At 38.0% G+C, this 26,113-nt stretch overlaps 2 protein-coding genes and 1 pseudogene across 2 annotated transcripts in view; all 3 read left to right on the top strand.

Moving 5' to 3' along the window:
• The first annotated feature begins 223 nt into the window (after positions 1-223).
• LOC105092015 (vomeronasal type-1 receptor 4-like) lies at positions 224-1,124 on the top strand. Its single transcript, XM_031457137.2, is given in 2 exon segments — positions 224-834; positions 836-1,124. Coding segments are annotated over 2 exon segments (900 nt in total).
• A 10,166-nt stretch (positions 1,125-11,290) lies between these two features.
• Positions 11,291-26,113, top strand: part of LOC105092002 (vomeronasal type-1 receptor 4) — a 104,200-nt gene continuing 89,377 nt past the window's right edge. Inside the window, exon 1 of the mRNA XM_064489845.1 lies at positions 11,291-11,756. The gene's annotated coding sequence lies outside the window, so the exon portion shown is untranslated. The remainder of the gene's footprint in view (positions 11,757-26,113) is intronic.
• LOC116154985 (vomeronasal type-1 receptor 4-like) lies at positions 12,951-15,877 on the top strand (annotated as a pseudogene).

The following is a 26,113-nucleotide window of genomic DNA, read 5'->3' on the forward strand; positions in this document are numbered from 1 at the left end:
TAGTGCTTCAGTGATTAACTTTACATATAACTGCCCTTTAAAAATTGTACATTCAACCCTCGGAAAGCACCTCATAACAGGAAAACTAAATGAATGTTTCCAAGTGGGAACTAATGTTAAGTGGAGACTATTGGATTCAGCTGAGTTGATACATGTAGCTCACACCTCATGTTCCCATGCAGGACAATCTAACTCACAGTATCAGTGACTGGTGTCTGAGAGGATGGACAGCAGGGATTTGACAATAGATGTGATCATCTTAACAGAAACTGTGGTTGGAATCCTGGGCAATTTGTCACTTCTTTGCCATTATATCAGCCTTTACTTCACTGGGTACAGGTTAAGGTGCACAGATTTGATGCTTAAGCATCTGATTGTAGCCAACTCCTTGGTCCTCCTCTGTAAAGGCATCCCCCACACAATGGCAGCATTTGGGTGGAAACAGTTCCTCAGTGATGCTGGATGCAAACTTCTTTTCTTTCTTCACAGAGTCGGGAGGGGAGTGTCCATTGGTAGCATCTGCCTCTTGAGAGTCTTTCAAGTGATCACAATCAGTCCCAGGCACTCGAGGTGGGCAGAACTTAAAGTAAAAGCTCCCAAGTACATTGTTCCCTCTATTCTCCTGTGTTGGATCCTACAAATGTTGGTAAATACCAGTTTTCCTATCTTCATACATGACAAATTGAGCAACAAAAACATCACAAACAGAAAGGGTTATGGATACTGTACTTCTGTTCTTCATGACCAAGTCAGCAATGTATTATATGGAGTATTGTTATTATTCCCTGATATTTTATGTTTAGGGTTCATGCTCTGGGCCAGTGGCTCCATTGTTTTCCCTGCACAGACATAAGCAGAGGGCCCAACACATTCGGAGGACCAATGCCTCCCCTACCTCCTCCCCTGAGTCCAGAGCCACCAAAACCATCCTTCTCCTGGTTAGCACCTTTGTCTATTTTTCCACTCTTTCCTCTGTTTTTCAAGTTGTTTTGAGTCTTTTTGATAACCCCAACCTGTTCCTTGTTAACATTACTACAATCATTGTTGCCTGCTTCCCAGCTCTCAGTCCCTTTCTGCTCATGAGCCATGACTCTGGTATACAGTCTCTACTTTGCATGGATTAGGAATAGAAATTCTGCTAGTATCATGAGAAATATGTAAATTGTCTTTATATCTATTATGTTCAGCTTCCAATTTTTTCCTTTACTTTTTGCACCCTCTGAATCCTAATTAAAATGTTGAATATCAAGAGAATAGTAAATACAAATAAACAATTGTAATAGTATTGCCATGAAATATAGTTATCTTGTAAATAATTATTTTATTGGAATTTTCCTATTACTTGCAGAAAAGAAGTTCAGAATTTATGCAATAATAAATTCCAGGTCTTGAAATCATCTGCATGTAATGAAATCTTCATGTGTGTAGCTTTCATCTAGCAGAATAAATTTAGAAGAAATGAAATAGGTATGCAATTATAGATAAAGGTATATATGAAATTAGATCAGTCTTTGGATTGGTCATTAAAAAACTGAAAAAAGTAATGGCCTCAAGAATAAAGTGCAGCCTGGTGTAGAGCTGGAATATAAAATCAGTCTCATTCAGTAGGGCATTTGAGAGTCAGTTATGAGTTTTATCAGTAACATCCTTAGAGAGATGGCAGTATTTATTGGAGATATGATGTTTTGCTGGGAGATAAGCACATTTAATATTTTCATGTAGAAATGGCCAGATTGAAGTGAAGTGCAGCAGTAAAAAAATCAAAAATATACTTCTGCCAGTGTTTAAAATTGAAATATATTTGACACAAAACATTGTGTAAATTTACAATTTCAAAATGGTAGTATGTTTTATTTATATAGTAATACAGTTGCCAGTGCAGCCATAATTAACACCTCTATCACATTGCATTATTATCCTTTTAAATTTAAAAATTATTTATTGCTTCTATTGATTTACTATATTATATTAGCTTTGAGTGCATGACACAGTGATTCAATACTTACATAGATTTTACTTGTTTAAAATTATAATAAAATAGACTATATTCCCTGTGCTTTTAGCTTATTTTTTATATATGTACCCTAACTTGCCCCTCCCCACTTTTCTCCCCCCATTGCTAACCACTAGTTTGTACTCTGTATCTGTGAGTCAGTTTTTGTTTTACTTATTCATCTTTTTGTTTTATTTTCCAGAGTCCATATATAGGTGATAACTTACAGTATTTGTCTTTCTGTCTGACATTTCACTAAGCACAACAGCCTCCAGGTCTGTCTCTCTCTCTTTTTTTTTTTTTTTTTTTTTGCGTCATTTCGTTCTTTTTTGTTTTGTTTGGGGGGAGGTAATTAGGTTTATTTATTTATTTATTTTTAGTGGCAGTGCTGGGAATTGAACCTAGGACCTTGTGCATGCTAAGCATGTGCTCTACCACTTGAGCTATACCCTCCCAACCCAAATTTCATTCTTTTATGGCTGAGTAATGTGCCATTGTTGTATTTATCACATTTTTATTCATTCATTTGTTGATGGATGCCTAGGTTGTTTCCATGACTTGGCTGTTGTCAGTAATGCTCCTATGAATATGGGGTACATGTATCTTTTTGAATTATTGTTTTCATTTTCTTTGGGTATATATCCAAGAGTGTTAATATGCATCACATGTTAGTTCTGTCTTTTAGTTTTGTGAGGAACTTCCATACTGTTTTCCATAGCAGATGCACCAATTAACGTAGCAGTGTAGCACCACCAGCAGCGTACAAGGGTTGCCCTTTCTGCACATCCTCAATAACATTTGTTTTTTGTGGTCTTTTTGATGCTAGGTATTCTGACAGATGTGGAGTGACATCTCATTGTGGTTTTGATGTGCATTTTTCTGGTGATAGCAATGTTGAGCATCTTTTCATGTGACTGTTGGCCATCTGCATATCCTCTTTGGAAAAATGTTTATTCAGTTCTTCTACCCATTTGTTATTGGGTTGTTTGGTTTTTATATTGAGTTGTATGAGCTGTTTATGTATTTTGGATATATATAAACCCCTTATCGATGATATCATTTGAAAACATTTTCTCCAATTCAGTAAGTTGCCTCTTCATTTTATCGATGGTTTCCTTTGCTGTGCAAAAACTTTTAAATTTAATTAGGTCCCATTTATTTTTGCTTTTTTTCCCCTTTGCCTGTAGAGAAAGATCTAAAAATATATATATCAGTATGTATTATGTCAGAGTGTCCTGCCCATGTTTTCTTTCAGGAGTTTTATGGTTTCTGGCCTTACATTTGGGGCCATAACCAATTTTGAGTTTAATTTTTGTGTATGGTGTGAAAATATGTTGAAATAATTTCATTAATTTACATGTAGCTGTCCCGTTGAATTATGTCAGGTTCTTTTTCCACATCTACTGAGATAGTCATATGATTTTTATCCTTCCTTTTGTTAATGTGGTTAATCATATTGATTGGATTGTGGATTGTTAACCATCCTGTAATCTCTGGAACAGTTCCACTTGATATTCATTTACCATCCTTTTTATATATTGTTTGAATTCTGTCTGGTAATATTTGGTTGAGGCTTTTTCAGCTGTATTCATCAAGATATTGGTCTCTCATTTTTTCTGTACTGACTTTTCTGGTATTGTTTTCAAGTAATGGTGGTTTCATAGAATGAATTTGGGAGTGTTTCCTCCTCTTCAATTTTTTGGAATAGTTTGAGAAGGAAAGGTATTACCTTTTCATGTGTGAAGCCATCAGTTCCCGGACTTAGGTTTTTAAAAGTTTTCTAATTATTAATTTGATTTCACTACTAGTGAACAGTCTGTTCAGATTGTCTATTTCTTCCTGATTCAGCCTTAGAAGATGATCTATATTTCTAGAAATTTACCCATTTCTTCTGGTTGTCCCATTTGTTGGCATATAACCATTCATGATATCGTATTATGATTTTTGTATCCCTGTAATTATCGGTTGTAAATTCTCTTCTTTCATTTTTCCTGTTGTTTATTTAGTTTCTCTTTTTCTTTGTAAGCCTAGGTAAGACTTCTTTAATTTATCTTCTCAAAAAGCTAGCTCTCAGTTTTATTGACCTTTTTTTGTCTGTATTTTCCCTCTGACCTTTTTCATTTCTTCCACCTGCTGACTTTAGTCTTCTTTGTGTTTCTCTCTCCACTTCATTTAGATGGAACATTAGTTTGGTTTTTTGGAATTTTTAAAAACATTTTAGGTAAACCTGTACTGCTGTAAATGTCCTTCTTCAAACTTCTTTTTGTATATGACACCGAATTTGGAAAGTTGTGTTTTTATTTTCATTTGTCTCAAGATATGTTCTCATTTATATTTTGATTTCTTTATTGATCCTATGGATTCTTAGTAGTATGTTGTTTAGTTTTCATGTTTTTTTCTCTTTTCCCATTTTGCTTTCCATAGTTAATTTCTAGTCTTTTACTGTTGTGATCAGAAAAAATGCTTGATGTAATTTGTATCCTCTTAAATGTGTGAAACATGTTTTGTGGCCTAGCACATGATCTATCCTGGAGAACATTCCATGTGCACTTGAAAAGAATGTGTATTCTGCTCATTTTGAATGTAATGTCTCATAGATATCTATTAAGTACAACTGCTTTACTGCGTAACTAAGGATCACTGTTGCCTTATTGATTCTCTATCTGGATGATCTGTCCATTGATGTAAGTGGTGTGTTAAATTCCCTGACTATTACTGTATTACTATCAATTTTCCCCTTTATATCTGGTAGTATTTGCTTTATATATTTAGGTGCTCCTGTATTTGGGGCGTAAATGTCAACAAGTGGAATATTCTTTTCTTGTATTGATATTTTTCATGATATAATGCCCTCTTTCTCTTTTGTACAGCCTTTATTTTATGTGTGTTTCATCTGATATGAATATTACCATCCCGTTTTTATTTTACTATTAATGTAAAATATCTTTTTCCATTCTTTCATTTTCATTTTCAAAGTCTGCATGTATCTTTATTCCTGAATTGAGTCTCTTGTAGGCATCACATTAAAGGGACATTTTAAAAGACCAATCAGCCACCCTGTGTATTTTGATTGGCGTATTTAGTACATTGACATATAAAGTGATTATTGATAGGCATATACTCATTCCCCTTGATTAGTGATTTTCCAGTTGTGCTTATAGTTCTTAGTTCACTTTTTGTTTCTTGCCTTGTGATTGTATGATTTATTTTGGTCGTATATTTGTCTCCCCATCTTTTTCGTTTTTTAGTGACTATTGTATGTTCTTAATTTGTGGTTACCATGGGGTTAATATATGTTGATCTGTGGTTATATCTACTTGTTTAAAATGAAGATAAGTAAGTCTTCATTTAAGTTCAAACACGATCTGAATGATACACATTTTTTACTCCCCTATTCCGTATTTTTTCTTGATGTAGTATTTTTATCTTCATGCTTATGCCTTAACTATTTGTTATGATTATAGTTAGTTTTACAATTTTGATCTTTTAATCTATATATTTGCTTATTTAAGGGTTTGATCCTGAGTCCGTACTGTATCTTGGCCTTCCCTAGTGGGATTTTCCCTTCCCTATAGATTCTTACTTCTTTTCCACTTAGAGAAGATCCTTCAACATTTCTTCTAGGGTAGGGTTTAGTATTGAAAATCACTTTTAATTTTTGTTCTGAAAAATTCTTCATCTCTTCTTATACTCTAAATGATATTTGCTGTATAGAGTGTCACAGGTTGAAAGCTTTTCCCTGTCAGCATGTGAATATATCATACCAGTCCCTTCTGGGCTGCAATTTTGAGACGAGCTCAATTGGAAACTAAATATAGCTCTTTAAAACTAGTGATCATGTCAGTATTGTGGGAGACCTTCAATGTAAAATAATCTTGTTTATATATATTCTGTTATATATAAATCTCACGGTATCCACAAAGCCAAAATCTTTTAAGTATGCGAGTGTAACATTGAAGATTCATCAAATTAAGTGGAAGAGAGCAAGAGAGGCGAAAGGAACAAAAAATGAACTGCAGGAAACAACTAACAGAATTCAAATAAGTACATACCCGTCAAGACCTACTTTACATGTAATTGGGCCAAGGACTCCAATCATAAGGTATAGAGTGACTAAATGGGTAAAAAGACAAGACTCACATATATGCTTTTTATGAGAAACAAACTTCATATCTAAAGATACACACAGACTTAACGTGGGAGATGAAAAAAGTATTCCAGGAAAACAAAAACTGGGGGGAAAGTGAGATAGCAATAGTTATTATCAGACAATAGACTGTAAAACAGACTGGAATAAGAGACAGAGGAGGACATTATATGTTGATAAAGAGATCAATCCATCCAGAAGGTACTACAATTCTAAATATCTATGTACCCAACATAACTGTACCTAAATGCATAATGCAGATATTAACCAACATACACAGAGAAGGTAAGAGTATTAAATAAAAGTAGGAGACTTTAACATCCCACTTACATCAATGGACAGATCACCTTGACATTAAAACAACAGGGAAATCCTGACTGGCTTTAAAGGACACATTGACTAGACAGGCTTAATACATATCTACAGAACTTTCCTCTAGAAAAAAAACTGAATACACAATATTTTCAAATGCATATGGAATGCTTTCCAGGATAGATCACATCTGAAGTCATAACAGAAGTCACAGTAAATTTAAGAAGATCCAAATTATATTAAGCATCTTCTCTGACGCAACAGTATGAGGCTAGAAATCAAGTACAAGAAATAAAAACTGCACAAAACACAAGCATGTGGAGGCTAATCAAAATAGTACTAAATAACCAATGGGTTCCTGAAAAATTAAAGATTGAAAGAAAATATACCCAGAGACAAATAAAATCAAGTCTACAACAATTACCCTTATTGAAGCATAGTCTCCTTATGCAGTTTCAGAATATATCAGAAATTGCCTTTGAAATTGCACTATATACACAAACAATTCAGATATTCTGTTGGGCTAAATATCTCAGTGGTAGAGAAGCAAGGGTTTTCAAATTATAAAAATATGGCATGTGGGGAGGAAGAGAGGACACACATCTGACCTGGGACTCAACATTTGCCTGAGAAAGAGATATTTCCTTCTCTTTTTCTTTTGGATTTTTTTCTCATTGTCTTACAAAATCTGCATTTTGAGATTGTGCTTTCATATGAAGGTGACATAAACTTTGTTTTGTGGTTTGAATCATGTTTCCCTATTCATATATTGACATCTTAATCCCTAGAACCCAGGAATGCGACATTATTTGGAGACAAGGTCATTGTAGATGTATCTTCAGCCTCTCAGTTTCCATACTGCCCATCTCCACCTCTATGGCCCCAGAGATCTCCATCCTGCACCCCCTCACATCTTTATCCAGCCCATAGACCTCTTTCTGCTCCATCACCCTTCAAAAATTTGACCTTCCTCTGACCATCCCACCTCCACCTGACCTTTCTAGAATTCAGTATCCCATCTCCATCCTGCATAGACTTTGAAATCAATCTGTCAATTTTCTCCCTCATATCCTTTTAGAGATCTTAGCCCAACACTTCCCATCTTCCATGGACTTCACATCTTCCTTCCCCCTCAACCTAAGTTTGCCCCCATCCCAGTGACTGCAGCCCATTTCCCGTGTCCTCTATAGTCTGTATTTCTAAACCACAGCCATAAAACATCAGGCATCATGATCTTCCTGTGTACTCCATCCTCAGACTCACGTTTGCTTTTTTTCTGTAATCTCCTCAAATCTACCATCTCCATAGCTGGCTACATCACTTAGCACCATTTTGTCCCCCTGAATCTATTATACCCACTACAAGACTCCAGCTGCCCCTCCACCCTTTGTCTCTGTCTTTAACCAATTACACAACCAGCACATTCAAACTCCAATAGCATATAGGAATGTAGTTTGTATCTTTTGTTTTTTAAATACTGTGTGGACCCAATGTTGGCTTGTGGATGGTCAGTTTCCCTCCTGGAGCAGCTGATCAAGTCCATACCTCACTATTTTCCTAAGTGGGCCCTTACAATCTGGACCACGATGCACCAGCGTGAATTGACCAGGGTCAGGCACCAGAAAATTAGGGATGGACAGTATGCCTGGAACCTGCAAAATTATTCACATTAGCCAATTCACAGGGTAGCCTCTAACCCTACCTAACCCCACCCCACTTGCCATGCATAAGCCGCCCATGCAACTTCAGCTTACTGTCACCCTGTAACTGTGTGCATCTTCTGCATGGTCTGCCTGCTCTCCTTCTCCTGTCTAGGCCTATAAGTAACAAAGAGTTCCGCCTTTTATCAATCCACATGTCATTGTGTAAATCCCACCATCAAAAGAGTCATTAAATCTTAAAAATATATAGACACATCCTCCTGCTGTGTTCTTTACTTCCTCGTGGACATGAACTCTCCTCTGCCTTCAACCTACCCCTGCCCTTTACTCATTTCTACCCATTTTCTTGTTTGTTTCCTTGATTGTTCTGCTCTATCCACATAGAGCCCAAGATGTATTACACCCTCAACTCTTTGCACAGTTTGCCATTTTTTGCCCTTAAACCCCACAGTGCACTTTAAACACATTGCATTCTTCAATCCCCATGTGCATTTTAATTCTCTCTACTCTCTCTCCTCCTGCGCTTCCTCCCTCTGAATCTGATTCTCCATGCACCACTGAGATCATACCCTATATCCCCTTTTCCTGTGCCCGCTTCTATCTGCCTAGCTCTGTCATACCATTTCTAAGTCAGACCCCACACACTCCAACTTTCTCATCTAACTCCCCCCAAACTCACCTCACGTGGCAGAGCTCATAACACTTTTTCTAATTTTTAATTGTAGTAAATATAGACATAACATAAATTTTGTTTTCTGAACTCTTTTCATGGTACAGGTCAGTGGTTCCATATATTCATATTTCTGTGCAACTTTATCACCACTATCCAACCCCAGAACACTTTTCATCTTGCAAATGTCAATCTCTTTACCCGTGAAACAGTAGCTTGCCATCTCCCCTCCTCCAAGACTCTGGCGACCACCTTTTTTTCTATCTCTACCATAGCCATGACATAGAAACAACCTAAATGTCCATTGACAGATGACTGGATAATGAAGTTGTGGTATATTTATACAATGAAATAGTATTTAGCCATAAAAATTACAACAGAATACCATTTGCAGTAACATGGATGTCCCAGAGAATGTCATTCTAAGCGAAGTAAGGCAGAAAGGGAAAGAAAAATACCATATGATATTACCTATATGTGGAATCAAAAAAAAAAAAGACAAATGAACTTAAATACAAAACAGAAACAAGATTCACAAACATAGAATACAAACTTGTGGTTGCCAGGGGTAGGGGGATGGGAAGGGATAGACTGGGAGTTTGAGATTTGTAGATACTGACCGGTATATACAGAATAGATACATAAGTTTATACTGTATAGCACAGGTAAATATATACAAGATCTTGTAGTAGCTCACAGTGAAAAAGAATATGAAAATGAATATATGTATATTCATGTGTGATTGAAAAATTGTCCTGTACACCAGAAATTGACACAACATTATAAACTGACTATAACTGAATAAAAAAAAAGTCAATCAGAACTGGCCAAATGGCCTCCAGGGATGGCAATGAGCATTGTCTATTTGTAACAGACAATAGGTGGAAACCTGGGCATTTTCTCCCTTCTTTACCACTGTATTTTCCTTTACTACACTGAATGCAAGTTAAGGTCCAGAGACTGATTCTCATCCATGTGAATATAGCCACTACTTTGTTATTCTCTTTAAAGGTTCCCCTAGATTAACAATAGCTTTTAAGTGGAAGCATTCCCTCAGTGATTCTGAATGCAAATTTGTTTTCTAGCCTCACAGAGTTACCAAGGAATATCCATTGGCACCACCTACCTCTTAAGCATCTCCACCATCATGAAAAGCTTCCGGAGCTCCAGGTGGGCAGAACATAAAAGAAAAGCTCCCTCTTGTATTGGGTTTTCCACTTTCCTCTGATGGAATCTGTGTATCCTGGTAAAACACATTTTTTCTTATGTTTATGAATGCCACATGCAGCAGGAAGATGAGAATGAAGGAAAAGAGATTTAGGCTCTGTTCTGCTGAACTTTATGACTAAATCATAGATTCGCTAGATGCAGCATTGTTATTATTCCTTAATGTTTCTTTTTATTAACTGAAGAATAGTCAGTCTAGAATGTTGTGTCAATTTCTGGTGTACAACATAATTGTCCGCTCATACATATACATACATATATTTCCATATTCTTTTTCAGTATAAGTTACTGCAAGATATTGAATATACTTTCCTGTGCTATAGAGTAGAAACTTGTTGTTCATCAATTTTATATATAGTAGGTAGCATCTGCAAGTCTCACCCCCAATTTATCCCTTCCCACGCTCTTCTCCCCACTGGTAACCATAAGTTTGTTTTCTATGTCTGTGAGTCTGTTTCTGTTTTGTAAATAAGTTCTTCCTTTTTTTAGATCCCACATATAAATGATATCATATGGTATTTTTCTTTCTCTTTCTGGCTTAATGTTTATTTGAGCACATGATTCGGGTCTGTCGCTCTAAAAACTTCAGCCTGTACAGACATAACCAGCAGGTCAGACACATTAAGAGGAAAAATATTTCTCTAACTCCTTCTAATATTTTTGGTGATATATGTATGTATATATTTAATTAAAGATATATACACAAGTCATAAGAGCATGGCTTAGGGAATTTCACTAACTGAATACAACTCTGTACACAGCACTTAGATCAAGAAACAGAACGTTGTCAGTCTCCCAGAAATCCCTTTGTGCTCCTCTAAATCACTACCCCCATGAGTAGAGTTCTGTTGCACATACTTACAGGAGTGGAATTTTTGGAACATAGATTTGCATCGATTATAACATTTAGGAAGTCAGATCACTTTTGCCTGTTTTGTACTTTACCTAAACGAAGTCATCTCATTTGGTCACTTTCATGTTGACCTTTTTTCCCCCCATTCCATTTGATTGTGTGAATTTATCTATATTGTTTTATATTACTGTTGGCCTTATTCGCATGGCTGTGTTGGAGTCTGTTGTTTGAATATCAAACATTTCATTCATTGATTCTATGTTAAAGAACAAGTGCGTAGTTTTGAATTTGGGGTTTTTACGAAGAATGGGTAGAGCTCATATAAAAAAGTAGTCAGGTTTTTCCATGGCTGGTGCGCGTGCGCGGGGGTGCGTGGCGTGCGCTTGTGTGCGCCGCGAGCGCGGGGGGTGAGTCGCCGGCGTGGGCGTCCCCGTTTAGGAGACGCGCGGCCCTAACGTGTGCGGGCTGCGTGTGGCCCCGGCTGTTTAGTTCTGACGTGATTCCCAACGCAAGCGCCCTTCCTCGGCCTGGAGAGCGGCTTCCGCGGCTCCTCTGAAGCGGCCCCTGGGAGTGGCTGGCCCGAGGCCTGGCTGGGAGCCGTGCGTAGGCATCCAGAGACCAGCAAGAGCGGAAGCCCTCGTCACCCTAGGGCTGAAGAGGCAGCAGGCGCGGCAAGAGAGCCCCAGGGCCTGGCAGAGCTGGAGGCCTGGAGGAAGGGCAGCTCCAGAGGGGCTGTGATTGGGAAGAGATGCCATCAGTGGCTTCCAGACCCTGAACACAAAGCAAGGAGTGGGCAGACGGGAATTCATCCATCTCGCTCTCCTTCTGTCTTCCGTCTCCCCTGCCTTGTGTGGACCGAACCCAGCCAGGCGCCAGGCTGTTAGCAAGCCCAGGTAAGATGCCCCAGGGCAGAGACACTGATGGAGCCTGGGTCTGGCACTCGGGGGAAGGGAAGGAGAATAGACCTGGTGAGAACAGAATTAAAAGCTCCATTCTAAACCCATGCCTTCCTCCCCTTAATTTCTGCTGAGTTGGTCTAAGTGGCTTAATTAGAAATGTTGTGAATAGTCATCACTGAGCTTTTGTTCAGATCGAGTCTTCCAGGGGATTCTGAACCTTATTTGGTCCGTTACGACCACCTAGAGAATTTTTTTGTTTATTGAAGTATAGTTGATTTACAGTGTTGTGTTAGTTCATGATATACAGCATAGTGATTCAATTATACATAATATATGTAAATTCTTTCCCATATTCTTTTTCATTATGGGTTATTGCAAGATACTGACTGTAGTTCCCTGTGCTATACATTAAGACCTTGTCGTTTATCTATTTTCAATATAGTAATTAGGATCTACAAACCCGAAACTCCCAATTTATCCCTCACCACCCCCTTTCCCCACTGGTAACCGTAAGTTTGTTTTCTGTTGGCTGTGAGTCATTTTCTATGGCTGTGAGTCTGTTTCTGTTTTGTAAATAAGTTCATTTGTGTCATTTTTAAAGATTCCACATATAAATGATACCATATGGTAAAGAAAATAACTAGTCTTTTGATATAATCTACAATTTTTTGTTGAATATATTCATACGAGTGGAATTGTTAGCACATAGGATTACATCTGGTTAGCTAAAGTAGATACTACCACACAGTTTTCAAGAATGTGTGTCCTAATTAGAACCTCCACCAGCAGTGTATAAGAATCTTGGGTTTTCGATATCCTTGCCAAAACTTCTTGTTTCCTGTCCTTTCGTTTTAGCTTTCTGATTGGTGGATCGTTGTAACAAGTGTGGTTTTACTTAAAGTTTTCTGATTAGTAAGGATGTTGAACATCTTTTTTTCACGTGTATTTTCATTGAATAAACCCTTTGTAAAGTTTCTGTGGGGAAGTTATATCTATTTTGTTCTGTTGTGTCACGTGTAACAGTTCTTTGTGCTTTATGGAATTTTCTCCCTCTCTTGCTCTGTGTGTTTGTTAATGAGAATCGCTTTTAATTTTAATACAATTTAATTTGTTATTGCACATAGATGGTTAAATATTCTATGCTGTTTATGAAATAATGTCGTATTCTAAGGCCAGAAGAATATTGTCTAATTATTGAGGATTTCCTCTTTTCCAACATGGCTAGCAAGTTCCAGGTTCTTCTAAAAATGTGTGTTTTGCTTTCTTTCCATTTCCTGTTAATTCTCATGACTTCACTCAGCTAAGATCATTTCATTCTTAGCAGTGAGTCTCCATAAAACTTCCTGGAGATATTCTCCTGCCTCTTGACGTCTTTGGTAATCCCTTGGGGGCACAGAAGTTACTCTTGTTGTCAAAACTTTAATGAGCCAGTTTACACAGAAGAATGATTGTCACCCTTATCTAGAGGAAAATGTGCTGAGTGACAGAATAGCCTCCAGGGATGTGGAAATAGGAAGAATGTTCTTGTCATGGACAATGATTGGAATCCTGGGCAATTTTTCAGTTCTTTACCATTATCTCTTCCTTTACCACACTGAACATAAGCTGAGATCCCCAGATTTGATTCTCAAGTACCTGGTCATAGCCAACATCTTGGTCATTCTCGCTAAAGGAATCCAGAAGACAATGATAGCCTTTGGGTTGAAACTTTCTTCAATGATTTAAGATGCAAACTACATCTGTCTGTTCAGAGAGTGGGCAGGGGTGTGTCCATTGCCACCACTTACCTCTTGGTTATCTTCCAAGCCATCACGACCAGCCACACAGACTCCTGTTGGAAGGATCTTAACCTCAGAGCTCCACAGTACATTGGCTTCTCCATTTCCTTCTGCTGGATCATGTACAATACAATAAATTTTATGTTTCCTGTATATGTGTTGTATGTGTCTGTCAAATTCAGCAGCAAAAACCGCATAAAGAAAAATACTTGGGATGTTTTCGTGTCTCTGATCATTAGGTAATTACAGGCTCAGTATATATCACATTAACAATGTTCCTTGAAGTTTTTCTCTGTGCTCCTAATCTGGCCAGTGGATCCATGGTATTTATCCTGTAGAGACACAAGCAACAGACCCACTACATTCACAGGAATAAGGTTCCTCCCAGATCCGTTGCTGAGTCCAGAGCCACCCAAAGCATCCTTATTTTAGCGAGCACCTTTGTATCTTTTTACACCTTTTTTCTCCATCTTTCACACCTGCAATGCCTTTTTTTACAATCTGTCTTGGTGGTTAATGAACACCTCTGACCCTATTTCTATGTGTTTTCCAGCTATCATCCACTTTCTGCTCTTGAGCTGTGACTCCACCATTTCCAGTCTCTGCTTTCTGTGGGTAGGGAATACACAATGCCCTCATCTCATCAGAAAAATGTTATTTGTATATTTTTGCACAATATTCAATAGTGAGTTTACTCTTCGTGCTTGAAATATCAATCTAGAATCTTCAGGAGAAGCCACATATACCTATGAGGTTCTGTAGGTATAGGACTTTCATCACCTGGTTGAGTGTCAGGACAGCATGATCAGCTGGAGGTGAATAAAGAAGCTTTGCCCCATTCTAATGCATAGTGTCCTGATGACAGTAGTCTTCATCTAACAATGCCTGAGCAAATGAAATGGATTTGGTTCTGGCTCCTGATCCATTAGTCAGGATGTTTCCCCAACTAGTAAACTTGTGAGAAAAATTTCCAGAATTGAGTGCAGTGAAGAAATGAGTGCTGGACATTGCTGATAGGCCTTTCTCCATTGGTTTTCCATTCATATATGTGGCTGATGGGCAGAAGCATGGAAAATTTTGGTTCTGGACTGTTTTTCTTAGGCATTTCATAAAAACAGTCTTGGAAGATACAGATCATACCATTCTTTGGGACAGGGGTCAGATTAGTTTGCTCTACAGGAACACAAGAGACTTGGGCCAAGGAGTAGCAATGATCCTGGTAACAAGAATTTTGGAGATCTAAATTTCAGGTCGAAAATTAAGCTCGAGAAGTCTCTGATCTTCAGTCAACATCAAGAGGTGTCCTGGGAACAAGTGAGTTTGTAAAATCCTGAAAAGTTATATAAGAATTTCCCACATCTAAGAGCTGAACTAACAAGGCCATGTCTTCACCACCAGAAATGCTGGTTGGCAATATACTAAGGCAGCCATTCCTTAAAAACCATCTTATTGGTGAGGTTAAGCTCAAACTGGGGGTAGAGCCCCAGAGGCAGCCTCAGATGTGCCCCGGAACAGTGAGCTTGTCTAGATATCTGGGTTTTTGCTGTCTCACTGCCTCGTTTTCAGGCTATGCAGGGTCAAAATGTGATGGCTTCTCAGGCACAGTATGTCCATGTGGAACACAGAGCATGCAGCTGGGTGTATTTAGAACCCTGTTCCTCAAAGCCTCATGTTCCAAAGTACAAGAATTTTAAATCCGAGGATATTATTTTAGCCACGACTGAAGAAAGAGATGATCCCAGGAGACTGAAATCAGAAGAGCATTGAGGAGGAAATGCAGACATGGGACCTCCCATTCTAGAGGGATGAGTCCCCCTGCCCTGGACAAAGGGTTAGCTCAAAACGTTATGAGCAAGACAATCCATTTCAGCCAGAGAAAAGGCAAGATCTCCCAAAGTTAAATTCAAAAGGAAGGTGAGATATATGTATCCATGTCTGCATTCCACAAAACAAATAACAGGAAATTTCTTTGCAAAAAGTTCAGTCAGAGTTAAAAAGTTAACTCTGACAAAATCCAGATCCACCTGAAATCAGAGCTTTCCTCACGCAGAGTAGAGGCTCTGAAACTCAGGACAGGAAGATGGTCATTTCCACGCATCTGAAAGGGAAACTGTGGTTTTAGCATGGACTGCAAATACAGGGGGAGACCGGCTCAAAAGACAGACTCCAGCTCAGACAGTACTTGTCCATGGACATTTCAGTGAGTAAAGAGCTTCCTCCTACTTTGAGCAGAGGACAGTGATGAGTGCTACATCCAACATCCAAAGCTTTTCCTTCTTTATAGGCGCTCTCTCCTCTTCCTTCATCCTTTCCTCCCTCTCATGTCAACTCAAGGTGTCACTGGCATCCTGGAATTGCATAGGTCAGTCTTGGAAATAGACGCAGGAAAGAGAAGAGGTGAAGTAATTTTTGAAATAGAGGAAAAAGCTCCAATATTACTTCTGCTTTTATCCGACTAACTCTCCAAGCTGGGGACTATGAGCCTGGTTCAAATGTGATATTAGGAGGAAAAGAATCTTATGAGAACATTAGAATGTCCCTTTTGGGTCAAGTAATTTTATATTGTGAAAGATAAGGAATTAGGATACAAGGGCAAAAGGTCTACGAGTATATTATGAACACTCACACACGTGCAGTGCTTTAAATTACAAGTGCTTTCCCAGGCTGAATCCTTTGTGAGAATCATAATACGCTTGTGAGAAATAGAGGCAGTGTGCCATCTCACCAGGGCATTCCGAGAATTAGGGTAGTGAACAAGTTGTTTAAAGTCAGGAGCAGAAAGTTCGCATTCAGAACAAACCAGTAGTCTTCCCACTACATCTCAGTAGAGCCCGTAATGAGGAAGACCCTTTGCCAACTCCGTTACCCATTTGTTCTGTAGGTGGGCAGACCACAGAATGGGGGAAGTGTCTCAGGTTCTGTTTCTCTCCTATGATTTCTTTCTGCAGGCTCGGCTATATCGAAGGGCAGGCTCTAGCAGCTGACATCCTCAGAGACTGGGCACCTTAGGCCCCATAAAAAGGAGAGATGAAGGATAACCCATGGAGGTCCCAGGGGAACATGCAGACCCTTACATTTTGTCTTGGTTTTGTAGGGCTGCCCTAACAAAATGCAATAACCTCGGAGGCTTAAACATAGGTATTTGTTTTTTCACGTTCTGGAGGCTAGAAGTCCGTGATAAAGTGGTCAGTGGGTTTGCTTCCTTGTAGTCTTTTGCTTGCCTTGCAGATGGCTGTCACCTCTCTGTGTTTCTTGTGTGAATGCAAAGGTATGATGTCTCTCTGTGTTTCCAAATTTCCTTCAAATGACTTGAGTCAGGGTGGATTAGTATCCCACCCTAATGGGTCTCATGTTGACTTGCTACCTCCTTAAGGCCCTATTGCAAATATAGTTACCTTCTCAGATAATAGAATTTGGGGCTTCAGCCTCTCAATTTGGGTTTCACTTTGGCTCACAAGTCTTAGCCCTCTGATCATTGGTTTGTTTCTTTTTTACATGCAAAATGCATTGGCCCAAGAACCATTTAAAACTCTGTTAAATTCTATATCTCTAGAACCATTCCTTGTCACAGTTGATTAAATCCATTATTTTATAGTCATAAAATGAAATCCTCCATAGCAATGCCAATGAATAATCTATGTAGTATGCAACCATAAATTCACAAACTAAGAAATTAAGAAAGTGAAATACAAGTTAGTTAATAACTTACTATCCCCTTTATGTAATACACAAAGGTAATGTATTCTGTCAGGTGTAACAGAAGTGGTTATCCCAGATTTAGTGACTGGAAATCAGCCAGTGCAGGCATCTGTGAAGTCTGGCAATATCTGTTTTTTGACGTAGGCACTGCATACTGAAATGTGTTCACTTTGAGCAATTTTATTGATCTGTGCGCCTAGAACATGTGCATGTATGTAAAAAAAAAAATACGTATCACCACAAAAAAAGTGGCATTTGAGAGTAGATTTATGTGTAGTGCCCTTACATTGTTAAGATGGGGATTAAAGGTATTAAATGGAATGGCTGTCTGAGTAGTTTTTAAAATTACACTGAAATTTGTAGGATTTTTAGTAGTTGTGTAGAGCATTTTATATGGTTTGGATGTTAATCCCTCAACAGTCGTATTACTTGCAAGTATTTTTCCCATTCATTAAGTTGTCTTCATTAGTGTACAGAGACGCAACAAATTTTTGTATATTAATCTTGTGTACTGCAACTTTAGTAAATTCATTTGTTAGTTCTAATAGTTTTTTGGTGGAGACTTAAGGGTTCTCTACATACGTTATTATGTCACCTGCAAATAGTGACAGTTTTATTTCTTTCCTTCCAAGTTGGATGCCTTTTATTTTTCTCTTGTCTGATTACTGTGGTTGGAACTTCCAATACTATGTTCTGTAGAGGTGTTGATTTCAGCTTCTCAAGATTGTGTTTGATGTTAGCTGTGAATTTGTCATTAATGACATTTTTTATGTTGAAATATGTTGTCCCTGAACTCATTTTAATGAGAGTTTTGATCATTCTTGGATGCTGAATTTTGTCAAATGCTTTCTCTATGTCTATACAGATTTTGATATGGTTTCTCCCTTCCTTTTCTTAATGTGTATCAGATTGATATGCAGATAGTGAAATATCTTTGCATCCCTGGAATAAATTCCACTTAATCATGGTTGTAATCCTTTTTATATGCTGTTGAATTTGGCTGTTTTATAAGCTGTTAAGTTTTGTGAATGACTTTAGCATGTATACTCATTAGAAATATTGGCCCGTAATTTTCTTTCTTTTTCCTTGTGTTGTCTATGTCTGATTTTGTTATCAGGATAAAGCTGGTTCCCAAAATAAATATGGGAGTATTACATCCTTTTCTTTCTTTCTTTCTTTTTTAACATTTTTTAATTGAGTTATAGTCATTTTACAATGTTGTGTCAAGTTCCAGTGTAGAGCATAATTTTTCAGTTATACAAGAACATATATATATTCATCGTCACATATTTTTTTTGCTGTGAGCTACCATAAGATATTGTATATATTTCCCTGTGCTGTACAGTATAATGTTGTCTATCTATTCTACATTTTGAAATCCCAGTCTGTCCCTTCCTACCCTCTGCCCCCTTGGCAACCACAAGTTTGTATTCTATGTCTATGAGTCTGTTTCTGTTTTGTATTTATGGTTTTTTTTTTTTTTTTAGATTCCACATATGAGTGATCGCATATGGTATTTTTCTTTCTCTTTCTGGCTTACTTCACTTAAAACGACATTCTCCAGGAACATCCATGTTGCTGCAAATGGCGTTATGTTGTTGGTTTTTATGGCTGAATAGTATTCCATTGTATAAATATACCACTTCTTCTTTATCCAGTCATCTGTTGATGGACATTTAGGCTGTTTCCATGTCTTGACTATTGTAAATAGTGCTGCTATGAACATTGGGGTGCAGGTGTCATTTTGAAGTAGGGTTCCTTCTGGATATATGCCCAGGAGTGGGATTCCTGGGTCATACGGTAAGTCTATTCCTAGTCTTTTGAGGAATCTCCATACTGTTTTTCACAGTGGCTGCACCAAACTGCATTCCCATCAGCAGTGTAGGAGGGTTCCCTTTTCTCCACAGCCTCTCCAGCATTTGTCATTTGTGGATTTTTGAATGATGGCCATTCTGACTGGTGTGAGGTGATACCTCATTGTAGTTTTGATTTGCATTTCTCTGATAATTAGTGATACTGAGCATTTTTCCATCCTTTTCCATTACTTGGACTAGTATGAGAAAGACAGATGCTTGTCCTTCTTACTGTTTGGTAGAATTCCCCTGACAGGCTATGAGTCCTAGATTTCCATATGCTGGGATTTTTTCAGTTAAAAATTCAGTGTCACTACTATTGACGTGTCTGTTCATGTGATCTATTTTTCCCTAATACAGTCCTGAAATGATGTATGTATCTAGAAACTTATCCATTTCTTCTAGATTGTCTGAGTCGTGCCATATAACTCTTTACAGCCTTCTGAGTTTTTGTATCTCTGTTACATGGATTGTTAGTTCTTCTCTTTCATTCTTACTCTATTTATTTGTGTCCTCTTTTTTGTTGTTGTTGATGACCCTGGATAAAGTCCTGTTAGTTTCATTTATCTTCTCAAAAAAACAGATCTTATTTTCATTGACTAGTTCTATTGGGTTTTTTTTTTTTAACATTTTTTATTGATTTATAATCATTTTACAATGTTGTGTCAAATTCCAGTGTTCAGCACAATTTTTCAGTTATTCATGGACATATACACACTCATTGTCACATTTTTTTCTCTGTGAGTTATCATAACATTTTGTGTATATTTCCCTGTGCTATACAGTGTAGTCTATTCTACAATTTTGAAATCCCAGTCTATCCCTTCCCACCCCCCACCCCCCCTGGTAACCACAAGTCTGTATTCTCTGTCTGTGAGTCTATTTCTGTCCTTTATTTACGCTTTGTTTTTGTTTGTTTGTTTTTGTTTTTGTTTTTTAGATTCCACATATGAGCGATCTCATATGGCATTTTTCTTTCTCTTTCTGGCTTACTTCACTTAGAATGACATTCTCCAGGAGCATCCATGTTGCTGCAAATGGCATTATGTTGTCGGTTTTTATGGCTGAGTAGTATTCCATTGTATAAATATACCACTTCTTCTTTATCCAGTCACCTGTTGATGGACATTTAGGCTGTTTCCATGTTTTGGCTATTGTAAATAGTGCTGCTATGAACATTGGGGTGCAGGTGTCATCCTGAAGTAGATTTCCTTCTGGATACAAGCCCAGGAGTGGGATTCCTGGGTCATATGGTAAGTCTATTCCTAGTCTTTTGAGGAATCTCCACACTGTTTTCCATAGTGGCTGCACCAAACTGCATTCCCACCAGCAGTGTAGGAGGGTTCCCCTTTCTCCACAGCCTCTCCAGCATTTGTCATTTGTGGATTTTTGAATGATGGCCATTCTGACTGGTGTGAGGTGATACCTCATTGTAGTTTTGATTTGCATTTCTCTGATAATTAGTGATATTGAGCATTTTTTCATGTGCTTTTTGATCATTTGTATGTCTTCCTTGGAGAATTGCTTGTTCAGGTCTTCTGCCCATTTTTGGATTGGGCTGTTTATTTTTTTCTTACTGAGTCGTATGAGCTGCTTATATATGCTGGAGATCAAGCCTTTGTCGGTTCCATTTGCAAAATTTTTCTCCCATTCCGTAGGTTGTCTTCTTGTTTTATTTCTGGTTTCCTTTGCTGTGCAGAAGCTTGTAAGTTTCATTAGGTCCCATTTGTTTATTCTTGCTTTTATTTCTTCTAGGAGAAAATTTTTTAAATGTATGTCAGATAATGTTTTGCCTATGTTTTCCTCTAGGAGGTTTATTGTATCTTGTCTTATGTTTAAGTCTTTAATCCATTTTGAGTTGATTTTTGTATATGGTGTAAGGGAGTGTTCTAGCTTCATTGTTTTACATGCTGCTGTCCAGTTTTCCCAACACCATTTGCTGAAGAGACTGTCTTTATTCCAATGTATATTCTTGCCTCCTTTGTCAAAGATGAGTTGACCAAAAGTTTGTGGGTTCATTTCTGGGCTCTCTATTCTGTTCCATTGGTCTATATGTCTGTTTTGGTACCAATACCATGCTGTCTTGATGACTGTAGCTCTATAGTATTGTCTGAAGTCTGGGAGAGTTATTCCTCCAGCCTCTTTCTTTCTCTTCAGTAATGCTTTGGCAATTCTAGGTCTTTGATGGTACCATATGAATTTTATTATGATTTTTTCTAGTTCTGTGAAATATGTCCTGGGTAATTTGATAGGGATTGCATTAAATCTGTAGATTGCCTTGGGCAGTGTGACCATTTTAACAATATTGATTCTTCCAATCCAAGAGCATGGAATATCTTTCCATTTTTTAAAGTCTTCTTTAATTTCCTTCATCAATGGTTTATAGTTTTCTGTGTATAATTCTTTCACCTCCTTGGTTAGATTTATTCCCAGATATTTTATTACTTTGGGTGCTATTTTAAAGGGGATTGTTTCTTTACTTTCTTCTTCTGTTGATTTATCATTAGTGTAAAGAAATGCAACTGATTTTTGAATGTTAATTTTGTAACCTGCCACCTTGCTGAATTCTTCAATCAGCTCTAGTAGCTTTTGTGTGGACCTTTTAGGGTTTTCTATATATAGTAACATGTCATCAGCATATAATGACACTTTTACCTCTTCTTTTCCAATTTGGATCCCTTTTATTTCTTTCTCTTGCCTGACTGCTGTGGCTAGGACTTCCAGGACTATGTTGAATAGGAGTGGTGATAGTGGGCATCCTTGTCTTGTCCCAGATTTTAGTGGGAAGCTTTTGAGTTTTTCACCGTTGAGTACTATGCTGGCTGTAGGTTTGTCATATATAGCTTTTATTATGTTGAGATATGTTCCCTCTATACCCACTTTGGCGAGAGTTTTTATCATAAATGGGTGTTGAATTTTATCAAATGCTTTTTCTGCATCGATTGAGACGATCATGTGGTTTTTGTCCTTTCTCTTGTTGATGTGATGTATTACACTGATTGATTTGCATATGTTGAACCAGCCTTGTGTCCCTGGGATGAACCCCACTTGGTCATGATGTATAATCTTTTTTATGTGTTGTTGGATTCTATTTGCTAAAATTTTGGTGAGGATTTTGGCGTCTATGTTCATCAGTGATATTGGCCTATAATTCTCTTTTTTTGTAGTGTCTTTGCCTGGTTTTGGTATCAGGGTGATGGTGGCTTCATAGAATGAGTTTGGGAGTAATCCCTCCTTTTCAATCGTCTGGAAGAGTTTGAGAAGGACTGGTATGAGTTCTTCTTTGTATGTTTGGTAGAATTCCCCGGTGAAGCCGTCCGGTCCTGGACTTTTATTTGTAGGGAGGTTTTTAATTGCTATTTCTATTTCCTTTCTAGTGATCGGATTGTTCAAGTGTTCAGATTCTTCTTGATTCAGTTTTGGTGGACAGTATGTTTCCAGAAACTTGTCCATCTCCTCTAGGTTATCCAGTTTGGTTCCATATAGTTTTTCATAATATTCTTGTATGATATTCTGTATTTCTATTTTGTTTGTTGTAATTTCTCCATTTTCCTTTCTTATTTTGCTAATTTGTGCTCTCTCTTTTTTCTTTGTGAGTTTGGCCAGAGGTTTGTCGATTTTATTTACTTTTTCAAAAAACCAGCTTTTGGTTTGGTTGATTTTTTCTATGGTCTTGTTAATCTCTATTGTATTTAATTCCTCTCTGATCTTTATTATTTCCTTCCTTCTGCTGCTTTTTGGGGCTTTTTGTTCTTCTTTTTCTAATTCATTCAGGTGGTGGGTTAAATTGTTTATTTGAGATTGTTCTTCTTTTTTGAGGAAGGCCTGTATCGCTATAAACTTCCCTCTTAGCACTGCCTTTGCTGTGTCCCATAGGTTTTGAGTGGTTGTGCTTTCATTATCATTTGTCTCAAGGTATTTTTTAATTTCAGCTTTGATTTCCTCATTGATCCATTGTTTTTTCAGTAACATATTGTTTAATCTCCATGCTTTCCTTTTTTTCTCCTTTGTTTCTCTGTGGTTGATTTCCAGTTTCATGGCATTGTGGTCAGTAAAGATGCTTGAGATAATTTCTATCTTCTTAAAATTGTTGAGGTTTCTTTTGTGCCCAAGTACATGATCGATCCTGGAAAATGTTCCATGTGCACTTGAAAATAATGTATATCCTATTTTTGGAGGGTGTAATGCTCTGACAATATCCACCAAATCTAATTTTTCTATTGTAGTATTTAATTTCTCTGTTGCCTTGTTTATTTTCTGTCTGGAAAATCTTTCTAGTGATGTTAATGCAGTGTCAAAATCTCCAACTATGATTGTATTCCCATCAATATCCCCCTTTATCTCTGTTAGTGATTCTTGTATGTACTTAGGTGCTCCTATATTGGGTGCATATATATTAACGAGTGTAATATCCTCATCATGTATCACTCCTTTAATCATTATAAAATGTCCTTCTTTATCTTTCTTTATGGCCTTTGTTTTAAAGTCTATTTTGTCTGAAATCAGTACTGCAACACCTGCTTTTTTGGCTTTTCCATTTGCATGGAATATCCTTTTCCATCCTTTCACTCTCAATCTATATGTGTCCTTCTCCCTAAAGTGGGTCTCTTGTATGCAGCATATTGAAGGTTCTTGCTTTATTATCCAGTCTGCCACTCTGTGTCTTTTGACTGGAGCATTTAGTCCATTAACATTTATAGTAATTAATGATAGATGTGTGTTTATTGCCATTTTGAACTTATCTTTGCAGTTGAATTGGTATATCCTCTTTGTTCCTTTCTTCTTCCTTTTGTGGTTTGGTAATTTTCCTTTGTATTATCATGGATTTTATTTAAGTTTTGTGACTCCTTTGTAAATTTTTGGCTTGTGGTTACCCTTTTTTGTAAATCTATCAACCCATTACTATAACTGTTTTTATTAAACTGATGGTAACATGATCTCAAACCCATCCTACTGTTAAAAAAAATTAAAAAAGAAAGAAAAAAAATTCTATATTTCCCTGCCTCCCTCTCCCACTCTCAGTGATTTGTATGTCTTCTTTTATAATTTCATGTTTCCTTTATTTGTAATTCATGAGTTATCACCTTTCCAGTTGTGTGTTTCTCATTTCTGTAGCATCCTGCTGCTTTTCTATTTAGAATAGCCCTTTCAATATTTCTTTTAGCATGGGTTTAGTGTTGCTAAACTCCTGCAGCTTTTTTTTGTCTGTGAAACTCTTTATTTCTCCTTCTATCCTCAAGGATAGCCTTGCTGGATAAAGGATCCTAGGCTGCATCTTTTTTTCATTCAGGGCTTTGAATATATCTTGCCACTCCCTTCTGGCCTGTAGTGTTTGTGTAGAGAAATCAGCTGAGAGCCTTATGGGGGTTCCCTTGTAACTTACTCTTTGCTTTTCTCTTGCTGCTTTTAGAATCATTTCTTTATCCTTGACTCTGGCCATCTTGATTATGATATGTCTTGGTGTGGGTCTGTTTGGGTTCTTCCTGTTTGGGACCCTCTGAGCTTCCTGTACTTGGATATCTGATTCCTTCTTTAAGTTTGGGAAGTTTTCAGTCATGATTTCTTCAAAAACCTTTTCAATCCCCTTTGATCTTTCTTCTCCTTCTGGGACCCCTATTATGCGAAGATTGGGACTCTTTATATTATCCCATAGGTCCCTTATGCTATTTTCATTACTTTTTATTTGCTTCTCTTGTAGTTCTTCTGAATGGGTGCTTTCTATTGCCCTGTCTTCTAGATCACTAATTCGTTCCTCTGCATTATCTAGTCGGCTTTGCACAGCTATTAGATCATTCCTCATCTCTGTCAATGAGTTTACCCATTCTACTTGGCTCTTCTTTATAGCTTCAATTTCATTTTTGACATATTTTATATCTCTAAACACTATCTCTTTTAATTCCTTCAGCAATTCGATCACTCCTTTTTTGAAATCTTGATCTAGTAGGCTATCAATGTCTGTTTCGTTGATCTTTCTTTCAGGGGATTTCTCTTGTTCTTTTAATTGGGAAAGGTTTTTCTGCTTCTTCATCTTGCTCATACCTCTTTGGCACTGTGGTTTATGGAGTATCAGTTGTTTATTTTGGTCCTTAAGGATTTTATCTATCTGATGCCTATTTAGGAATAGAACTTAGGAAAAAAAGAAAAAAAAAATAAGAGAGAGAGAGAGAGAAAGAATTTTAAAAGAAGGGAGAAAGAGGGTTTGAAAACTGTGTAATGAATAATAGAAGAGTGAGTTGAAGCAGAGTATTAATCGGGTTGAGACGTCCTTTTAAAACCCTTACAAAAAAAGGGTGGGGGGAGATGAATTTGAAACCTGTGTCTGATCAGTAGCAGGACATCAAAACCCAAGAGAAATAGAAATGAATTAAGAAGTAAAGATTAAGAGAGTAATAGAAAATAGAACAGGTAAAAACAGATTTAAAAAAAAGGGGGGGGGGGCGGGGGTTGTCGGTGTTCTCCTGGAGTCTGTGTGCTTTTAATGTGAAGTCTTTCTGTCTTCGTCCTGTTTTGGAAGCTCAGCTTGCTGTTTTCAGAGGACCTCCGTTGGCGCCCTCTTCTGTGCTGCTCCCAGCACCTGTCGGCAAGCAGATCGCGCCCCCTCCTAACTCTGGGTCAGCTGTAGCTCTCCTCTGCTGTGGGCGGGCGGGTCGCTGCCCCTCCGGATGCCGCAGTCAGATGTTGCAGACTGGCCAGGTAGGAGGGCGGGTCGTGCCCCCTCCCAGCACCTCGGTCAGGGGCTGTGTTCCTGCCCGAAAGGCGGGGGGGCCGCTCTCCCTCTACCTGCGTGGCCGGTAGTTCCGCTCTCTGTGCGGCTGCGTGTTCCACCCTGGTCGGCGCTCCGCGGGTGGGCTCGGGGAAGACCGAGGGACAGCCCTATCCCTGCTCCAAGCCAGAACCCAGCTCCTTGTTTGTCTTTGTGGAGCAAGTTCTCTGAGGGACCAGGATGGAAGGATCCTATCTGCCCCGGGCTGCAGGCCAGTCTCAGTCTGGCCTTTGAGGCTGCTAAGCCCTTCAGTGCGGA

The sequence above is a fragment of the Camelus dromedarius genome, chromosome 9 (genome assembly GCF_036321535.1).
Source record: "Camelus dromedarius isolate mCamDro1 chromosome 9, mCamDro1.pat, whole genome shotgun sequence".
Classification (NCBI taxonomy): Eukaryota; Metazoa; Chordata; class Mammalia; order Artiodactyla; family Camelidae; genus Camelus; species Camelus dromedarius.